At 37.0% G+C, this 22385-nt stretch overlaps 2 protein-coding genes across 4 annotated transcripts in view; one reads left to right on the top strand and one right to left on the bottom strand.

The window, feature by feature from the left end:
• Positions 1-5988, bottom strand: part of LOC121378955 — a 67902-nt gene extending 61914 nt beyond the window's left edge. The window contains exon 1 of one of the 2 annotated variants that reach the window (XM_041507358.1): positions 5588-5988. The gene's annotated coding sequence lies outside the window, so the exon portion shown is untranslated. Of the gene's footprint in view, positions 1-29; positions 136-5587 lie in introns of those variants that run through there. The other variant, XM_041507359.1, reaches the window with a different exon arrangement.
• LOC121378959 (mitochondrial glycine transporter-like) lies at positions 4358-21864 on the top strand. Of its 2 annotated transcripts, none has more exons than XM_041507369.1 (10): positions 4358-4500; positions 13544-13656; positions 14410-14491; positions 15343-15413; positions 15873-15978; positions 16191-16260; positions 16695-16793; positions 17284-17447; positions 18532-18624; positions 19053-21864. In XM_041507369.1, the coding sequence occupies exons 1-10, from the start codon at positions 4477-4479 to the stop codon at positions 19080-19082; spliced, it is 852 nt and encodes a 283-aa protein (XP_041363303.1). In that variant the 5' UTR covers positions 4358-4476; the 3' UTR covers positions 19083-21864. The 2 variants fall into 2 exon arrangements, with proteins under 2 accessions (XP_041363303.1, XP_041363304.1); XM_041507370.1 differs by lacking the exon at positions 4358-4500 and adding an exon at positions 4889-5377.
• Positions 21865-22385: the final 521 nt, after the last annotated feature.

The following is a 22385-nucleotide window of genomic DNA, read 5'->3' as shown; positions in this document are numbered from 1 at the left end:
ATTTAAATAAATAAAGTGGATCGACAAACAGACGATAAGCCTTATAAATGCCCCTTCTCGTCCCTTCCCAAACTCCGTTCCGACGGCGTGGGTACTTTAAAAACATTTGTTTACAGTTTTTACCACTTTCAGCACCTCTTAGCCGATATCTCACTTATAAACAGAATGTCGCAAAAAAATACTGCATGAGCTATTCTGAACCGAGTGGGGTCATTTATTACGATATGCACGCGTGTGCATCGAACTGTGCAAACCTTAATACTGATAACAGCTAACATCTTCCACAGACCTGATTCCCCTAGGCCATCCATCTCATTTGTATGCACGTTTACGTATTTATCAGACTCATGTTTATGGCTAAACTTTGGTTTAACGACCGTAATCGTGATTTATTAAGTATATTGATTTATTAAGCATTGGCTATTAGATGTCAACCGTTTTGGGTAATTCTGATACATATAGGCCCTACACATGTATATACATATGTAGTGTTAGAGAGGAAACCCGCTACACTTTTCCAGTAGCAGTAAAATATATTTTATATGCACCATCCCATGACCTTTGATATATGTACTAGTCGTGGGGATCGATCCTAGACCGACTGCACATCGGGTGCGAGGGCTTTACCACTGGACTAGACCTGGGATGCCTGGGTCGTTAAATCGGACCCCTTCGGAGAACCTATTGAAGTTGGGATTATTATAATTATTATTATTTCTTCTTTCTTTCCTTGTTTTTTTTGTCCCAACATGTGCCCCCACGACTGATATATTAAAGGCCGGGGTATGTGTTGTCCTTTGTCCTGTCTGTAGGGAAAGTGCATTATAAAAGACCACTTGCTATCAATATTAAAAATATAGCGTGCTTCCTCTGAAGATAAGACTATGCTTATAATTACTTGTACCACGCTTTGGTTGTTTTCTCACTGACAAAAGTGTGCGGCAAATCTTCATAACACCACATTTTTTAAACCCTACCTTCATAAAACAAATGACTTCAGTTTTCCAATAGTCTACTTTTCCTTCATGTCGAGCAATATTCGTTCTGCTCCAGCTTTTGGTGTCGATATATTTTACAACTCCTGAGATACTTTACGGCATGCTCTTCATATATGCCGACATACCGTTCTGGTGGAGAAGTTTTTGATCAGAGGCCTAATTCACTCAATTCTCGCAAATTTGCGATCTCGCAGTACAATGCTAAAAGACTTGCAAAGAGGATGCTTTGATGTCTAACAGAGCCTAAGAGACCTTTGTGAATAAGGCCCCAGGCTTATAACATCCAAAGACTTCTGGAAGCCTTCAAAAAGTTTAATAGTTCAAGTTCTTTATTTGCCTTAAGTTAAACAAACTTATCAGCATAAATACATACATATATAATCACGGTATATATACAAATATACAAATACAGGTGGAGAGTGATAGTAGACCTTCACTTGTAAGCCATTTCACGATATGACGTATCATTTACTAAAATGATATCTGATGCAATACCCTATTTTGACCGTGTACTCTCTTGTGAAACACTTATACATTTCGCGAACACCCGATCTCATCGCTGTATATATTCTACTGAACTCTGTCCTGTGCACGTTTCGGTTTTCTAAGCTAGTCTTGGGAGTGGTAGTAATCAGATACACACAAGACAACGTAGGAGGAATAAAACAGCCTGTTACGGATCTCGTTGAGGAGTGACGGTCTTCCTAAGGACGAGCACCTAATAGTGGATCATGAAAGCCTAACGTCTTTTCGACTCGGCCTTGTGCACATACCGTATACTATTTTAATTATGGAATACGGTCTTGTCATTCAGATTTATCCAGTTAGCAAAGGGCCTCCTTTTTGACAAAAACACCATTTTCTTTCATCGACGACATATTTCATACATATATCGGTGGGGTGTTTTTTGTAGGTTTTTTTAGGGGTTTTTTGTGGGGTTTTTTTTTGGGGGGGGGGGGGGTATTTTAAAATTATTATTATTATTATTATTATTATTATTACTATTGTGTTTTTCTTTCCCCACTTATCTCTGCCCATATGGGTAATAAATTTCATTTCTATCCGATCTGGCAGCTGGACGTATGAATATGACGCGGTGACTTTTGTTTTTTTTTTTTGGAAATGACGTCAAACGTAGATGACGTCATTTTGGATATACTTACATAAAACTTGTGCATTACATTTAGGGGATAACCCTACTGTGTTTTCCGATTTGCGGACGTATATCGATGGTTTTACTGTCGCAAATTTAGTTTTATTGGCGACGCGTTAGGTTATCCCTATTCTAATTAAACTGACATAAAACAGTCTCAGTATTTAACGACTTCTGTACGTAATATGAACGCTACAGAAATTGTCTTTATGACGTCATTACAAAACAACCATCTTCTTGCTTAACCTATGACGTAAATTTGCGACTGTAAAACCACCGATATACGTCCGCAAATCGGAAAACATAGTAGGGTTATCCCTATTCTAACTAAACTGATATAAAAACGTCTCAGTATTTAACGACTTATGTACGTAATATGAACGCTACAGAAACATATATGTGCCATGACCTGATTAATTTACATCTAATTCGCAAACGTATAACATTCTGAGAGTGGGCCTATGTTATTTGAAAAAGATCACATACCTTTATTACATTGGATACGCTACCTATTGTATGTTACATATATCTATATTTAGTCAATTCCGACATATGCAGAAAATATAACCTCGCCGTCGTTCGACCAGTTTTCCCAGTCTCAATATATATATATATATACTCTTCAAAAAAAGAAACGCAAAAGGGTACAAATGGGTTATAACTCCGATTTTATGTTTCCTACCGGTTCATGCTTTGTGAATATAAGGTCATTGCATGTCCCAAACACATTCCCACGGTTACATTCGATAAAACGCAGCTACTGTACAATAAAGTTCCAAAATGTGAATATTCGCAAAAACGCAGCCACGTGCAAACCATGTCACCACTGCACGTGCGTTGTCTGCACGTGCAACATGAACACCGACAGTATAAAAGTGCAGGGTGTTCGCTTGCCTGGCCTCTGTATCTGGCCGACAGTTGACAATCCAGGACATGCCACGTCTCAGTGAACCGCAGAGAAACAATGCCATAGGCCGACTAGACGCAGGCGAATCCAGAACGGCCGTTGCCAGGGCATTCCATGTGTCCCCAAGCACCATCTCCAGACTGTGGGACCATTACCAGCAACATGGATCAACACGTGACCTCCCTAGATCCGGTCGACCACGGGTCACTACCCCCGGGCAGGACCGCTACATCCGGGTACCCCACCTTCGGGAACGATTGACTACTGCCACCTCCACAGCCGCAGCAATACCAGGTTTGCGCAGGATATCCGACCAGACCGTACGGAACCGCCTACGTGAGGTAGGAATTCGTGCCAGACGTCCAGTTCGAGGTGTCATCTTAACACCACAACACCGTCGACTCCGACTGCAGTGGTGCCAGATTCATCGACAATGGCCTCAACTGCGATGGAGACAGGTGTGGTTCAGTGACGAGTCCCGATTTCTGCTCCGACGTCATGATGGAAGATGTCGCGTGTATAGGCGTCGTGGTGAACGTTATGCGGCAAACTGCGTGCAGGAAGTGGACAGATTCGGCGGGGGTAGTGTCATGGTGTGGGCAGCCATCTCACACACTGGCAGAACTGACCTGGTCCACGTGCAGGGCAACCTGAATGCACAGGGCTACACTGACCAGATCCTCCGGCCACACATCGTTCCAGTTATGGCCAACGCCAACGCAGTGTTCCAACATGACAACGCCAGGCCTCACACAGCACGTCTCACAACGGCTTTCCTACAGAACAACAACATTAATGTCCTTCCTTGGCCATCGATATCACCGGATTTGAACCCAATTGAGCATCTATGGGACGAGTTGGACCGACGCCTCCGACAGCGACAACCACAGCCCCAGACCCTGCCCGAGCTGGCAGCAGCCTTGCAGGCCGAGTGGGCCACCATCCCCCGGGACGTCATCCGTACTCTGGTTGCTTCAATGGGCAGGCGGTGCCAGGCAGTTGTCAACACACGCGGAGGCCACACCCGGTATTGACTCCAAGATGACCTTGACCTTGGTGGTGTGTCCTATCACTTACTCACAATGGACTAGAGTGAATTGTGAACAATCCTGCAACATTTGGTAATTATCGGACTCACCATTCAATAATTAAATCAATTCTCCAAATGTTACGATAATGTGGTTTTGCGTTTCTTCTTTTAAAGAGTATATATATATATATATATATATATATATATATATATATATATATATATATATATATATATATATATATATATATATATTAGGCTGTGGCGCGTCGCGTATATTCTGAATAGGCCTACCGGGTGCGTTAATTTAACGATTTTTTTAAACGAAATTATAAGCGATGAATGACAAATTGCTGGAACCACCAGGTACCTGAACAGACGACTTTCTATGGAGAAGGACCAACAACAGCTGGTAAGTGTACTGAATAATTATGTGCATTATTAAAGCATTTTGCACCACACGAACAAGTGGGATAAAACGACTGTATAGTATTATTGCCTGTCTTGTCTGTGTGACAGTACATAAATATATATGGGACAGTTATATATACTGTGTATTTTACCTTTTCTTTCATTTAGGCCTGCTTGCAGGTCGTAATTACAAGGCGCGCGTGCAGCGGGTACCCCCCCTCCAATACACTTTCTTATTTTCGCTCCATGCTAAAATTCCTGCTGACGCTAAAAAAAAAAAAATTATTGGATAATTTGGGGGAAAAAGAAGAAAATATTTGGCCGTCGATCATAAGCGTACGAGACAGGGGTGGGCAAACACCAGTCTGCCACCTACCCACCACTACAAAATTGGAGCCCGTACGCCTGTCCCACAGGAAACGCCTTTTAAAGTTTTTTCATGCTATGGAATTGACTAAACATACAAAGACGATTTGTAACAACTACGGTTAGTTCACTAACAAGTAGTTTTGTCAGAACTCTGTTACCTCTCGAATCAATCTCTCAAGGTCAGAATCATTCAGCAACTTCCGAGCGATAGGCAGTATTTGTACTAAGTGATATTTGCGCATTAAAACAAGCGTTAGCCCTGCTTGGGTTCTCATTTCCACTATCCACCATTATCGTCATCTGGTGAAGAAAGAAAACGGGGAGGGGTTTAGTTAAGCGGAGCTCAATGGGGGTAGAGGGCTGAGGTGTGGGCCAGCGCCACGCTGCCACACAAACAGAGCTGAGGGAAAGGAACGCGGCAGTTGTAACGTGACGTCAACTACAGCAGCACCACGGCAGGGCATTTGTATGTCGTTTCGGTGAAAGACAAGATGGAATCGACACTAGCGGTTTGTATATTTTGTAGCTTACTTATAAATATATATTAAAAAATAATAATAGGCCTACATTCCATGAATGCATGATGATGATCATATGATTAAACAGGCCACTTTGGGCTATCAGCGTATCGCCATACGGAAACACATGCAAAACAGTTCAAACCACTGTCTAAAGGTTTTAAATTGACATATTATGTATATTTTAATACATTTACTTACCTTTTATAGTATGATTAGTATGCCACTCTGTCAAATACAGTACTGTCCGGTGTATCAGCGCACCTAAGCATTCAAGGACCATTTTCTATGTGAACACTGTGTGTCTCACCAGTGAAGCAGTGCATAATCTGAAATACACTACAAATTGGTTTATGTCTGTAGTAAATAAACATTTTAAAATGGTGCGTAAATATAGGCACCCCCTTGTATCCGAAACGATTTGCATGTCCGGTGATTCGGCGCATTAGATGTGAATTGTTGACCCCGCTATTTTTAGACCGCCCATGACCTCACTTTTAGTCCTAAACGCTACACTATTGTCCCAGAATTATTTTAGTACTTTTTTGTTTTGTCTTATTAAAAATATTACTATGAAAATGAACCATCACACATGACCCATCTCATGATCAGTTTCTGAATCGTTTTCTTGAGTGGCACAATACTGCAGATGCATACATGTTCATTATCATGTATGGCTAAGATACCTACATGGATTTTATTTATCTCGGGTAGATTGTGCACACACGTGGTTCTTATTTCGCTTTTATTTTTTGTGACAATTGTGAACTGAAATGACTGTCGATTAAGGTGTAAAACTTTCATTTTGTTTGCATTTGTCTGTGTTTTTCTTTTCAGTTTAAATAAAAATAACCGAACAAAAATAATTACATTTATATTGTTTACTATAATTTTTAAAATGCGGGAAAGGTGTTTTAGACTGATTTTAACGTTCTTAATATCAATAAGGCTGACCTACTTCGTGTTTATATACACGAAAACAATTTATTTTGAAATTATGATGTAATTATTGATAATTCTAATATTTTTTTTAATTGCACCCGTAACAAATATATTGAGACTTGATTAACCATTGAAAAAAGGAATTGAACTTTAATTCGTTAAAAAACACAGAACATGACAACTTCCTAAGCGTACTTAAGCAAAATACCAAGTGCGCTGATACACCGGACACGGTTGTACTGGTTTTTAAAAATATTTTTTGTATTTCTTCATTGACTAAAGACCGGCCTCGGTGGCGTCGTGGCAGGCCATCGGTCTACAGGCTGGTAGGTACTGGGTTCGGATCCCAGTCGAGGCATGGGATTTTTAATCCAGATACCGACTCCAAACCCTGAGTGAGTGCTCCGCAAGGCTCAATGGGTAGGTGTAAACCACTTGCACCGACCAGTGATCCATAACTGGTTCAACAAAGGCCATGGTTTGTGCTATCCTGCCTGTGGGAAGCGCAAATAAAAGATCCCTTGCTGCCAATCGGAAGAGTAGCCCATGTAGTGGCGACAGCGGGTTTCCTCTCAAAATCTGTGTGGTCCTTAACCATATGTCTGACGCCATATAACCGTAAATAAAATGTGTTGAGTGCGTCGTTAAATAAAACACTTCTTTCTTTCTTTCTTTCATTGACTAAAAGTGAATGGAAGGTGACATAATGTCATTATAGTAACCTAAAATATATAATGTAGGATTAGGGACCGCGGACACTTTTTAAATATGACAAGAATGATATTTATTGATTGCTATACTGAAGAAATACCTTTAAAAGAATTTTAAAAAATCAATTAGCCCTGACCCCCAAAATCAGTGTAGGTAACTCCGTTTTGCAAAATAAAATAAAAACCCAAAAAGTTTGGCATACTCAAAATTGTAGGAATGTATTCATTATTTTCAAATAAAATATCTTCAGTACCATTAATATAATCAGTATAATCGACTAATTCGTCATTATAATACCCATCCACCCCCAAAAAGGGTTCAACATAAGAAAACGGCCATTTTTGTTGCATAAGCATATATCATGACATACAACATGTGGAATGTAATAAAACTCATTTGTACATTACAAATGAATATTACCATCATCGTCATGTGCTATATGTAACTCCTCATTCGTTGCCCGCATTATCACAGCATTCAATTGTACAGAGTAAAGAGCATCAGTCGGCCATGGAAAAAGTAATATACAGGTCAGTGGTCAATATGTAAGAGGACATGTGTACCATTAATGTTTTATCTCTGTCAAAATATCAACGTGTGTGTGTGTGTTATATATGAGAGATAGAGAGAGAGACAGTGAGAGAGGAGGGAGAGAGGAAAAGAAAGACAGAGCAAGAGAGATAACAGATGTATGTTAGGTTTTGGGAAATTGAGTTTCTTCATAATTACAAAATTTGGAATAATTAGAGAATTCTTCATTGTTGTTTGTATGGCTTATTAGCCAGCCTGTCTTTTGATTTCTAAAAAATAAGTTAGTGGCATTAACAAACAAAATTACATCACCCATGCTGTGTTATTGATACAATTATATACAGATTTAGTGCTGTCAAAGGTGTGCAAACAGTGGTTTAATTGGTGAAATGAAAAGTCATATTGAAAATGTAAACAAATATCCGCCATCTTGGATTGTAGTAAACAGACAAACAGGAAGATGTTGTTAACGGGCAATCACAGTTATACAATAAATCAAAACATCTAAATTTTGTAATGTACTGCAAGAGTAATAAATTAAATATAATTACCTCACAAAAATAAATACTTGCAATAACGACGACAACACTATTTTTCAATAATTAAATGCGATATCGCTACTTTTTCACTTTCCCACTGAATAAAACGTAAAGTGGCAAGTAACACGAGTTCTATATTTGTTATAAAGTTTTATCAATGTATTTTATACCTGTTACAAGTACTGGTATTCTTCCAATATTAAACAATAAATGTTTTATAGACGTTAACTAACATGTGCTTTTCAAACCTTGCATTCGGCAATGGTGTAACAGATGTGAGTGGCGCTACCAGTCTTCCGGTGCAGTCTCTAGTAGGATGCCAATATGATGTAGTTCATCAAGATTAATGTTGACTGCAAGCACAAGTCAACGTTAATCTGGCCAACACATTCCGCCATTAGCAGTCATATGGCAGTTCCGAGCAATTTTGTTCAGAATGAAATTGAGATCAAAATAGTTCAACCATCACGTTTTTCCACCCTTATTTTGTATTGTGGTCTATTTCGAGCATATGGAGATTGAGAAATACTTACTTTCAAAGGATCTTCACTTTGAATTAAAGGAAAAAGTCTGTATGGATTTTGTTCAAAACTCGCAGTGCCTTATGGCAGAGTTCAACAAATCTGCTAGCCTGACACCCGTGGCCAGTGGTTTTTAAGTTCGGTCTAGTGAGAAATGCAAAACCACTAGCCCTGCAGGCTACTGGTTCCCCCCCCCCCCCCTCCTCTCGTTATCGCTCGATCGTGGGGTTTTTCTTTTCTTTTTCTCTCGACTGAAATTTCGTTTAATAAATTTAATTGTGACATTTGTCATTGAATAATATCAACAATGCAATCAGTATATAATAATAATCCACTTGAGCTAGGTCTGCAAACTGCAGTAACATGCTATCTCTACATCATCAGTTAAGCGTGCATTGTTTACTTTTCCCTTTCAAGTTTCTGGCACAGGAAATAAGTCTAATGACATGCGTGTTTTGATTGGTTGGACACGTCACGTGGTAGTTAATCTCGCACATATGTTTTAGGCTAAGAACTGGGAAATCACAAATCGCAATGACAGGTTAATCTCTATCAAGTAAACCCCAGCCATGCTTTGAATTTCAGTGTCTGTTTTATTTATGTTGTTTTCTAATTTAACACTTCGCTGACATGTGGTTATCGGCAATCAGGAAAACAATTTACTTTAATGGTAACCGCATATGCAATGACTCGGCTTGGCCTATTACGTGTAGCGGTTTGGATAATACGTCACAGCTGTCGATACAAGATAATACCATTTTTGTTCATTAATTAACAACAGATTAGATGTCGCCGTTATATTCTTTTGATATCGGTATGACACGGGATAATGCCCAGTGTTCTCCAACCCCAGTAAGCGGCTTGTACACCCGCCAAGCTGAGAATTTGCGCCGCCAAGCTGAAGATTTTCGCAGACGGGTCCGCCAAGCTGATAAAAAAATGCCGCCAGGTCCACTATGACGAAAAAAACTTACGTCAGTTCTATTCACCTATCGCTATATTTAGCCTGTACTTGGACTTGGAGTATATAATAATAATATTCTAATTCAACACATTTGTAAGAACGAATCTGATTGGATCCCTGCTAAAATATTTCAGGTGGTAAAATCACCGATATACCGGTCGCAAAATGTCCACGTGTCGAACAAAATTAAAACCGGGCCTCCCCAATATCCAGCAGTGATACAAGCGGCACAATCTCAGCAGTGCAACATAGATTGCTCTCAACAGCTTGGCTACTCTAATCCAATCAGCAAGCGGTAATTTTTGACAGACAGCCGCCCGTCACTTCATCATTGGCAATAGACTTCTTTCTCATTCCACTGCGCATGTGCCCGTTGCGGAGTTACTCGAGGACGCAAACCGTGAGATCTCGCCAAAATAGACCTATCTGCAAATTGGGGGGCAAAAGCAATGGGAGGCCACGACCATTGTTCAATTATTAACTGTTCGAATCACATATGTCCGGGAAATTCGTTATCCTTCCATTGCTTATTATGATTTTTAGTAAATCTTAGTCCTTGCGAGTAATTGACAAAAGTCCGGGCAAATTTTATGCAGGGGAATTGTCTATTGCTGGCTGTTGACATGTTGAAAACTATAAATCGAGAATAATATTTTATGCAATTAAAGACGGCAAAATACTATCCCCAGATGCCAGGAAATCGCATCTATATGAGCTTTTATTTTCAAAATTTTCCGGGTGAGATTAGCCCACTGGCTGCACACATTTAGGCCTATGATCATCTAGGCCCTACTACTTCAGCGTGACCGGTGCCGGTGCGGCAGATCATGAGATAGATTATTGTTAACTTTATTTAAATCAAACTATTAAATGCCAGACTTAAGATTTACAAAATTTTCCGGTGCTAGAGGGGGCGAACCCCTCACGAGCTCACCAGGAGGAAAATGAAACTGAACAATCTTGTATGTGAAAAAGGATCGGTGAAGTCATTTCTCGTTCCATAATAAATACAACAAAAAACAAAACTAAAAATTAATTAAAATTAATGAAATAACTTAAAAGTAAAAATAAATTGAAGTTAATAAAATGAAATAAAATAAAGAAAATAAAATGAAATAAAATAACATTTATTAATTAAGTAATAGAAATGAAATAAAAATATAATTACAAGGTGATGACTAGGTCACCAATGCCATACATCCAATGAAAAAAATAGCACGATCAAAATTGATTACACTGTGACCTATAGTTAACATTTGTCTGTGACTAGTAAGTTAGCTACAAGTGAAAAGGCTGTAAATAACTTTTAGTCCAAAAAGATGTTAAAATTTGCTTAAAACCTGGTTTTTGAGGTTATGTAAGAAATAGAATAATACATTTGTGTCGGTTACATACCATTTATCTTACAACTCATTTAAAAACACATCAAATTCGCTTTTGTTCCTTAAATACATTTTAAAACAACTTGTTGCAAGATAAATGGTATCTAACGGCCACTCGTGTATTGTTCTCTTTTAACATTTTAGAATTGTGTAGTAATCCGTGATATTTGCATAGCAAATCACAACACCATGCTGAAGAAAATAGTCCCAGATTATGCTGTGGATGTATGTTTTGTCGATTGTTGATTCAGATGCAAGTGTGTACATGGTGATTACTGAAGCATAATTATAATATGTCATTTCAGCTACCATGTAATTGTATGTACATGTAGTGATTCAAACCATGGACATCTGGTGCACTGCTTTTGCAGATGTCAGTCAATTGTTCATTGTATCCGGGATTGTTCACTGACGGCCTATCTGTTTAATCCTGGGATGTCCCGAGTTTTAATTTCAGGCTAAATTATATGATGCAATGGTGCATGTACAGGGATTAGAAATCCATGGGGGCGAGTACAATTTAAGTGATGCTAGTCCCCGGGCGAGTAATACTAGGCATTTGTGACCCAGATTCATGATGCGGACAGTCAAACTATTTTGCCAATGAAACCTGTTAAACATACAAACTGTAGATGTATTTCATTAAAGTAAATTGCCATGACAGATTAACAAAGTCAAAAGTATCGCAGTTTCGTTTGGTCTTGATCCGGATATTTACTGCAAACAAAATCAGAACTTTCCTGTTTTTGTTTCCGAATTCCAAAAATTGCCGTAATATTCCAATTATAGATGAGGCACGTTCGGAAGGAAAATTGTGTTTTCTTTGTGCGTGTGTGTTTCTCTCTCTTTCTCTCTCAAGTTGGTGTAGCGTGTTATACATGAACTCTACTTGTGAAAACACTGTTCGCTTTTGTACGTTACACTTATTTTAGTTGCCGTGTATAGTTCCCATATAGATTTGATCTTCTCAAATTGCTTCAATAATGAAGTGGGGGAGGGGGGCTAGTAATTTTTCCTGGGGACTAGTAACGTTCCTCGGCTACTAGTCACCCAGGCCAATGAACATATTTCTTAATTTCTACCACTGATGTATATGGACTGTACATTAATACAATATCTAGGAGACCATAATCACGTTGAAAATTAACATGAAAACCATGGTCGCCAGCAGGGCTAGTTGATGAAAAATCTTACTGGCCTTTCTCAAATTCAACTAGCCCTATTATCACATTGAACTTTCACTGCACAGCCAAAATAAAAACTAAATTGTTCTTTGTTGTATGATAACAATGTGCTCATGATGGTATATAGTTTGTTTGCTTCAACGGGAAAACGATATATTGGTATGTAACAATAATGAATAATGTTAAAATTCATATTATAAAAGCATATTAAGTTTTAAACCCATACCAACACAAATAACATTTTTAAAAAAGAAATCCAGAAATTTAACAAAAATCTTTCTTTACAAAATACCAATAAATTATACATATTAAATTTCATTTTTAATGTAGGGGTGAGGACAAATGCTAAAACAGCCAAGGTATGCTACTATGAAGTAAAATATAATGTAGTACAAAGAGACTAAATGTAGAACACTGCGTACTTTATTAAACTAGTCTGGGAGTGGCAGTCCACTTTGTGGCAATGCAAGAGCGTTGAAATCTCCAGTAAAGGATTTCCTCGAGAGTGGCTGTCCTATAGACGAGGCACTATTTTGCCAAATGCCAAAAAAAACACAATTAATTGAATGGATCCACCAAGATGGTTTGATCCTGCGAGTGCTCAACCGACTAAGCTAAATCCCGCCCCTAATTTTACCTAGATATGCTTTTAACAATTTATTTTGTTTAATGTAAAGATATTCAATGCAAAATCTTGGCAAACTTGTATGACAAGAATTGGTACAGTATTAGTTTAGATTAATATGTATATTAGCATATATTTCTTTTTCATAATTGGGGCGGGATGTAGCCCAGTGGTAAAGCATTCGCTTGATGAGTGGTCGGCCTAGGATCGATCCCCGTTGGTGGACCCATTGGGCTATTTTTCGTTCCAGCCAGTGCTCCACAACTGGTGTAACAAAGGCCATGGTATGTACTATCTTGTCTGGAATGGTGCATATAAAAGATCCCTTGCTGCTAATCGAAAAGAGTAGCCCATGAAGTGGCGACAGCAGGTTTCCTCTCTAGATATGTCCTGGATTGTCAACTGTCGGCCAGATACAGAGGCCAGGCAAGCGAACACCCTGCACTTTTATACTGTCGGTGTTCATGTTGCACGCACGTGCAGTGGTGACATGGTTTGCACGTGGCTGCGTTTTTGCGAATATTCACATTTTGGAACTTTATTGTACAGTAGCTGCGTTTTATCGAATGTAACCGTGGGAATGTGTTTGGGACATGCAATGACCTTATATTCACAAAGCATGAACCGGTAGGAAACATAAAATCGGAGTTATAACCCATTTGTACCCTTTTGCGTTTCTTTTTTTGAAGAGTATATATATATATATATATATATATATATATATATATATATATATAAATGACTTGTTTTATTTTCAGTCTCCACTTGTCAAGTCTTTTATTGCGGGTTCAGTAAGCGGAACATGTTCTACGTTGTTGTTCCAGCCCCTAGATCTCATCAAGACACGAGTGCAGAATTCAGTAATTTTGGGGTCAGTTGACTATTCTAACAATACCTTGATTTTTGCATTATTTTTCTCTTAAAATGTAGTGCAATTTTTAGAACTTAAGATTTGTTATAATATAACGTGCACTGTCTTCCTCATGGCTCACAATAATGGCCTGTAAAAAGCAGTCCAGTTTTTAGATGCAGTTGGCAAAATAGAAATTCACCTGGGCCCCGTTCTACAGTGGCTATGCACTTAAGGTGATCTTAGGGCTAAGATCGCTTTGTGGAACGAGGCCCAGGTAAAACCACCCAAAAATCGCAGGTCATTGTTTATATGATGATCTCATCTACTATTTAGCTTGTATTTCTGTTATATTTTAATTCAGTAATGTTCTCAAATCCATCTTGGAGATCTTCGTTTTTTACACACAGTACCAAACCGTCCCCTCACCCTGTGCTATCTTTTTTCAATAAGCCAATATTTCTTTCTTAGCAAGGCATCTCTCTCTCTCTTGACCAGCTATCTTTTAACAAAAATAACATCAGGCCATATTTTGAGGAATCGAAAAGATTATGGTACTGGTTCTCATTTATGCACAAGTGATTTTTTTTTTTAGGATTTTTTTTTATAAAGTTTATTATTATTATTTTTTAAATATAAAATTCCTGAGCTAGTCCCACAACACTGATTTTGCTATTGGTCATATTGACCTCAGAAATTTGATAGGCGATTACTTTAATTGCATCAAAGGTATTTGAGAAAGAAAAGAAAAGACTGTTCATTATTATATTGCAGGCCTCGTCTAGGTATGCTTGCTGTTGCTACCAGTGTTGTGAAGAGAGACCATGTTCTGGGACTCTGGAGGGGACTCGTACCAGTAAGTAATGGCATAGTCGAGTGTCGACCATTTCTACACTTCATACTTTATAATGTTTTTTTAAACTCTAGTCCATCCCATCATTCTATAAAAATGTTTTTTATAAATAATGTCATTTTGGTTGGACGTAAGAAGAAAAGTAAAAGTGTTTTGGAAATAAAAAAAACCCAACTATTTTTGTGTGCAGTTTACAAACCAGTCGGCGCAGAAATAATAACTTGTAGTAAATTCCATAGCATGAAAAAAGATGTTCCCTGTGGGACGGACTATAGGTTCAGGGGTTTCCCCAGAGGCATGTAGTGTAGTGGGTCCTGACTTGTACGTAAGCACTTTGATGTGGAAAACATTGCTCAGTCTTGTTCAATAACATGTGTCTAATATTTTCATTCAAACCACAAACAGAAAGAAAGTTTAAAGTTTTGTTTAATCACACCACTAATAAAATGATGACATAATAAATATAAAGTAGTAATTGTAGTTATAAAGTATAGGTTACATTCCAGGCCTGTACGTTAACTTTTCCATCTAGGAGCCAGATGGCGCCTACTTGTTACTTGTATTTTTATATAGTATGAAATGTTTTAGTCGCAATGAAAAAAATGGTCACATATGCGAAATAATCGGTCGCAATATAGAGGGCTGCATTCATAACAATAACTTTAAAAAATAAATGATCTACTATTTATCAATTAATGTACTATTTATCAATTAATGTAAAGTGACGTCTTAAGCTATTAATATTATGTAGGTTTATCTCCTTGGGTTATGTGTTATCAACGGAAACGATATGTAGCTTTTATTAAATTCAACTGGGCCTTAAGTTTTACGGTTCTTTTGTTGTTTATTTTCAGTCCATACTAAGATGCGTACCAGGTGTTGGAATATACTTTTCAACACTACACTTCCTCAGATCAAATTTTGGGTAAGCAGGTTTATTGTGTGTTCATTCATCATATATAAATACTTTTTTTTTTTTTTTTTTTTTTTTTTTTTTTTTTTTGATGTGGAAAAACTGATCTGATATTTTGAATGTTTGGCAGAAAATGTCTTATTACTTGTGTCTGACTATCCAAAAGGGTTGTCCTGTTCAAAGTTCCTTAGCGTTTTATCAGTTTCATTTGTGTATTTCATTTCGTTAATTATATACACATGCAAGTTTGCTCTTTGTTGAGAAGATAAAAATTAGGTTAATGCACCACACACACATTTCATAGTTAAAAGTAAGACTCTCCAAACAACAAATTATTTCTTTTTTGCATTTACCTTATTTTGACACCCAATAGCTGATGTATTTTTCATGACCGTATATGTTAATAAATATTTGATTATATGTGTTGGGGTCTCACTAAACATTCCATTCCTCTTTTTTGTTTTGTTACAGGAGTGTTGATCCCCGTCCCATAGAGTCGATTCAGATGGGAGGTATTTCAAGAGCTTTTGCAAGTGTTTTACTTCTGCCGTTCACAGTGATCAAAATCAGATATGAAGTAAGTAATGTCTGTTTTGGTGTTATTCTAACCTGTTATGTTTTTACTAGTTGACTGAACTGTATGAATCCAGATGTTGGTTTTGTTCCAAGGTTATTTTCATCCATTTGTTAAGTCAAAAAAACTTGTTTTTGCTTAAACGTCTAAATAAACTTCTGTCTGGTGAATGTAATTTTTAATGAGTTTATATACGTTTGTCCCATTTGTTTCAGAGTAGTGAGTTTGCGTACAAGAGCATGTCACGAGCTCTGGTGGTGATCTTTCAACAGGAAGGTGTTAAAGGTATCGTCGTCTTTACACTTTATTTTAACACTGTATTTTAACGAACACTTCATTCCTTTCTTATTTTTTAATGTCAGAGACCTTTTTAACGTTTTTCTCATTCAATCATATTATATGTTGTTTGACTAAGGAGAATACATACAAAGGCTGCATTGTTGCTAAATGATAAACTGGACCGTATTTGAAGTTTTTAGTTATCCGGAATGTGGTTCGCATGATTTTTACCAATGTGATCAGTTGGTTACGCAAAATATATTTTTGCATAGTGAATAAATATCTGATGATTCGGAAGTTTGTAACTTTTAACTGATATCCTTTGCAAGATTGTATCGGCTATAGCTCGTAGGAATTATTCTCTCCGCGATGTAGTATTAATACCATTGTGTCTTCTCAAATTGTGTCATTTTGTTTAAGGATGTTTGTTATTTTTCCAGGGCTCTATAGTGGTTTAGCACCTACCCTGATGAGAGATGTCCCATTCTCAGCCCTCTACCTTATGTTTTATACCCAGCTGAAGAAGTCTGTACCCGACTGTGAGTATATTACATTTCTAGAATAATATCAAGGGATCAAAACAAGCACTAGTTCCAGGTGAGTACAATTCACCAGGGACTAGTGCAGTTTAAATGGCACTAGTTGGGACTAGATACAACTTAAATTAAACATTTTGACTGTCGGAATTTTCCATTTAAACCTGTTACGTGTCAATTTATTTCACCAAACTGTTTCTGACTTTGTCCTTGCCGACAATAAGCCCTAGGTTTCCAGGCCCTGTAAAGTTCTCCCATTTTTTGGTATCAGGTTATTCTTATGTCTGCTGTCGGTGGATCAGTGATCAAATCAAAACATTTGTATTCCTCAATGTTCCCACTACTGTCCATACTTCAATTCATATACAGTGTATATAATACACTGTACTTATGTCAAGTACAAGGTATAGTAACAATAAAATATGTTTCAGCAGTTTGTGTTGTGTACACCAGGTGTCATCATTATTGATGAAGGTGATGTGTTGTGTTCCAGATGCTAAGCAGAATCCAGCACCGCTGCAACACTTGGCATGTGGCCTCATTGCTGGCATTCTGACTTCTCTCATCACACAGCCGGCAGATGTCGTCAAGACACATTCACAGCTTCACCCCGAAAAATACGGAAAGATGCATATTGCAGCCATTCACGTATATCAGGTATTAACTCAGTGCTAGTCTGTCTAAAAAATTGTTTTTTTGGGGGGGAGTTTCATGTCAACAGATGGAATTGGTCAACAGCTGTTGAGCTTTTGGTCGAGTGGATAATAAGCTAGACTGTCGTGGTCGAGTGGACAATAAGCTAAATTGTCGTGGTCGAGTGGACAATAAGCTAGACTGTCGTGGTCGAGTGGATAATAAGCTAGACTGTCGTGGTCGAGTGGATAATAAGCTAGACTGTCGAATCCCATTCAAATTCATGCAGTAGGTTTGAAACCTGCTACTTGACACTTGGTGTTTTTAAATATTATATAAAGACTTTTTCCTACAATATTACAGTCATCGCTTTTACTTATTAACTTCAAAATATTTTCTGTTCAAATTCACTCCCACTTGTTAGTCTAAAAATTTCTGAGCAAGATGTTACGCATTTTTTAATCAGACAAGATTATATGACTGTTGCTGGCAGTCAGTTTATTCCTTAATGTGTTAGCTAAAACATATTGGTAGAGTTTAATTTAATTTTAATATTTTATGTACACTTTTCCTGTTATTGGTGTTTTATTTGCTAATTTACTAAATCGGGACACAATATTTCACGAGAACCGTTGTTCAGTTTGCATGTCAGTTACGCAACTTTAAAATCACGAGAACTGCTGTTACTTGATGAACAATTACATTCTAGAATTAAAAGTACCATATATCAGTAATGAAAGAGAAAATCAGTTTGTTTTTAAATACATTTGAACCACCAATGTAGCACAGAACCGTAGTTCAAGTGTTTTACGATTAGCAGGGCTAGCTCTGGGTGATTATCTAATCTAAAAAATGCAAAACAAAATATAAATTACAACACCAATTTTTTTTTTCCAAATTAAAATAAAATTTGCCAGTTCCTATCAAAATTTGCAATTGGCGATTGGCAGAGCTAGCCCTGATTAGGTAAGCCTGACTCGTCAGTTATGAGAACTGTATTCATGTAACCGAACTATCGGTTACCTAAATAAAACTCACGTGAACCGACTTCTGGTTACCTAAAATTTTGAAATATTGTCCCCTGTAAATGGTCTGTTTTTTTGTTCAGAGTGATGGTTTTGTGGGATTCTGGCGTGGGATGGTCCCACGCATGCTGCGTCGCACTTTGATGACAGCTACAGCATGGACTTTATATGAAGAGGTAATAACAAAATTACCATTGTATTCTGTGCTTACAACTCTGGGGTCTGGCAATACAGTATGTTAAACAGTGCATATTCAATGACAATACTCCAAACACTGGGTCAGAATAACAAAAGGAAGCCATAGAATGTCACTTGAAATTCTGGATTATCCACAAGGAAACTGACACATTATGGCAGAATTTAATACATCAGAAGCAAACTAAAATAAGATTTTTGGGGGGTGGGTGGTAGGTTAGGGTGCCGAGAGAGGAAATTAAATTTGATTAATAAAGTAAAGAATATGAGTTTTTTATGAATGTTTGGGTTTTTTAAATTAAAAACAAGATTTGTAAAAACTAAATATCTCTGTAAATAAAAAATATTGAATGTGGTTTTAAATTTAAAATTCCTTTCATTGTTTTAAAACCTTTTTTTTCCATTTCAGGTGATGCGTCAGTGTGGACTGAAGACCTAACCTAATGTCTTGCAGTATACTTGGGTCATCTTGTTGAGATGCTGTTTTCTATATTTCTGTGTTGACTGCAAATCCTCAATCTGATTTTGTGGATATTTTATTTCCATTTGATATTAAACTTTATTCTTAAGTAACTATGCAGTATATCTTGTAAAGGATTCTTTTTCATTTTGATGATTTCGGAATTAAATTTTGTTCTGTCTTATTAAAGAAAAATTCTGCAAATTTTGTATTGGTACATTTGACATGCTTTTGTTCATTTACTGTTGTTCATATTGATGATGCAGCAAACATTGTCTTATTTACCAAGACAGATATATATATATATATATATATATATATTTATATATTGACGAGGCAGGAATTGAACACTTGAATAGTGCGACTTGACTGTGATCACGCGCATCTGTGGACCTGCCTTACCTCAGCTTCATCCATTTCAAAGTGTGATGTGCATGGAGAAAACATTACTGAGAAAATGATGGAGCAAATGTGTTTACGCGAAGCTAGTAGAAGAAACTGCTAAAAACTGGCAACAATCGTAAGAAATTAATTGAAAAATTCTATTTGCTTCAAACTTTATTGTGTAATGGAGGTGTTAAGAATTAATTCAGAACACACTGAAGCCCACATATATGTGTACAGTGTTGAGAGCCTGCAGTGAGTAGTGTAGTGTTCAGAATGTAATATTGGTGCACATACAGTTTGGAAACTGCACTATGGAGACCTCAATATCGGTGTACATACGCACAGTAACCTAGTGTAAGTACACGGTGGAGTTGCAGGCTAGGTGCACAATGTTCGGAGACTGTTAACATTATGTTCAGGACATCATGAGCAGATGTGTAGATGACATCATGTGACTGGACATCTGTTCGTAACTCGGTGTAATTGTTTTTTTGTACAGATTGTGTTGAATATGGTTAGTGGTATGGGAAATGCTATCTGTAGTGTTGAAACATTCTCTTTGTATTGACCATTTGTTACATATGCAGATATTTGTTTTTATTAAAAGTTGAAACAAATGGCATACATTTATGTCAGTTACTATATTAGACATTGGTGTTGGTTAATGAATCGTTCAGAAAGATTCTTGTATGATTCATACTCTATTAATGGCATGCTCCTTCTCAGAGCAAAAATGAGTTTGTTTTAATGGGTTTACAGTGGTATTGTGTTATCGCAAAAGCACCAACTCGCTTTATTCGTAAATATTTTTTCAGGTACCAAAGTTTTTGTTTTCTCACTGTATGTACATAAAATGTTTAAATGGCTTCTATTATAAGGCATTTAGCCACTTTAAAAACATTTGGTGGGAGTGGTGTTTGGAAAGGTGGTTTGTTGAAACCAGTTCAGACTGCTAAGGATTTAGAAATAACATTAAAAATGTGTAAAAGAAACTCCAATGTTTTTGTTTGTAATGTTTTAAAATATACCTGACAAATTTAATTGATAACTAGTAGACCTTTTTGTCAGTTTCTTCAAGTATTATACGTTGACAAGTTTTGATCACAGATCATTTTTTTGATATTCGAGTAAATTTGGACCAATAATGATGAACTTGGTCAAACCAAAACAAAGGTATTTTGTTTCATAATGAAAGAACAAATATACAGACCCTTAATTAATTTTGTTGTGTATATTAGAACCCAATTTGTTCTTCTCGTGTATTTAACTTTTTCTCTTTGTTATTGTTCAGTCCTTTATTTTTGTTTTAAAAAATCTCATCTCCACTAATAATAATTATGACATAATTTGTTTTGAATTTAAGAAAAATATGTTACTTCACAGATTTATTATTACTTTTATTTTTTCTAAATGGAATTCATACAATTAATGGTTGTAAGCATTATTTGAAACAACAGGCTTTACAGATTAACTTTTATTTTTTATATAAGAAATGAAGGGAACAATGTTTTAAATAGGTGTGCCCTTTTCATATTGATTAAATGCTGTGAAGAACACATCTTTTATGTTGGTCCAATCTCAAGTAAGACGGACAAAAAAAAGAATTATTTGCTGTCGCCTAATCTTACAAACTGATTTTAATTTTCAGACACAAGGTCGGGTTACAGCAAATGAACATTTCTTTTCATACCTTAGCCCGACTTCTGCAGACTGTCCACTTGGGATTCCATAATGAAAAATTATAGCCATTTGATTGGCTGTTAAAATATCCGGACCAGTCCATAGAACTTGGGATGGGTGAATGCACATTGGTTAGAGGTCAGGTTAAAGTAAACCAGAAAAGAGTTTTCTTTAGTTTGTTTTAAGGATTGCCATAGTGGTTGGTCAAGACGCACAACTATTGTAGTTCTGTTGGTTATGGTTGAATCGTGTAGCTGGATTTGTAACTAAATTATCTTAGTTCATGTGCATTGATGACAGCTGCACTGTACATTATGCAACACTAATGATTCAAGATCCAGGGTTCATGTTGATCTTCATTTTATACCATTCCTCTTGGTGTCGATGTTTACAAAACCATGGAGTGTATTTCCTTTGTTTTATATACATATATATATATATATATCTATCCCAAAATCTCATTTGTAAGTAAATTAGAATACTGTTCTGGCGAGTCAATGTGACATTAAAGTTCATATGCATTTGTAAATAATGTTATTTATGAGGAATTTTTTTAATTTAACCCTGGATCTTTCGTCTAAAGCTGATGACAAATTCAGCATGTTTTGTAAATAAGTTGTCTAAATGTTTTCTCTATTTCAGGCCAACAGATGTTATTGCCTGTTGACCATGTTAATAAATATATTTTGTTTTACCTACCTTGTGTTGTTTGTTAAAATTATAACTTCAGTCAAACCCCTGGGGCCTCTAAACTGGACATCCAAGGTACCACATAAAAAGTCGTATTGAGGTATATCCCTTTTTAAATTGTTTATATACTCGTTTTTGGCTGGTTGTAGGGGGCGGGACAGAGATTAGTACAATGCTCGTCTGATGCGCGATCGATCTATGATTAATCCCCATCAGTGGGCCCATTGGCCTATTTCTCGTTCCAGCCAGTGCTCCACAACTGGTGTAACAAAGGCTGTGGTATGTACTATCCTGTCTGTTGGATGGTGCATATAAAAGATCCCTTGCTGCTAATCGAAAAGAGTAGCTCGTGAAGTGGTGACAGGGTTTCCTGTCAATATCTGTGTGGTCCTTAACCATATGTCCAATGCCATATAACAGTAAATAATGTTTTGAGAGTCGTTAAATCAAAACATTTCCTTCCTTGACTGGTTGTGTTGTCGTATGGCGACATCTGTCCATCCATACATACATGTGTTAACCTTT

Source organism: Gigantopelta aegis, chromosome 8, assembly GCF_016097555.1.
Source record: "Gigantopelta aegis isolate Gae_Host chromosome 8, Gae_host_genome, whole genome shotgun sequence".
In the NCBI taxonomy this organism is placed as follows: domain Eukaryota; kingdom Metazoa; phylum Mollusca; class Gastropoda; order Neomphalida; family Peltospiridae; genus Gigantopelta; species Gigantopelta aegis.
The sequence above is the reverse complement of the archived record's forward strand: the minus strand, read 5'-3'. Positions and strand labels throughout refer to the sequence as shown.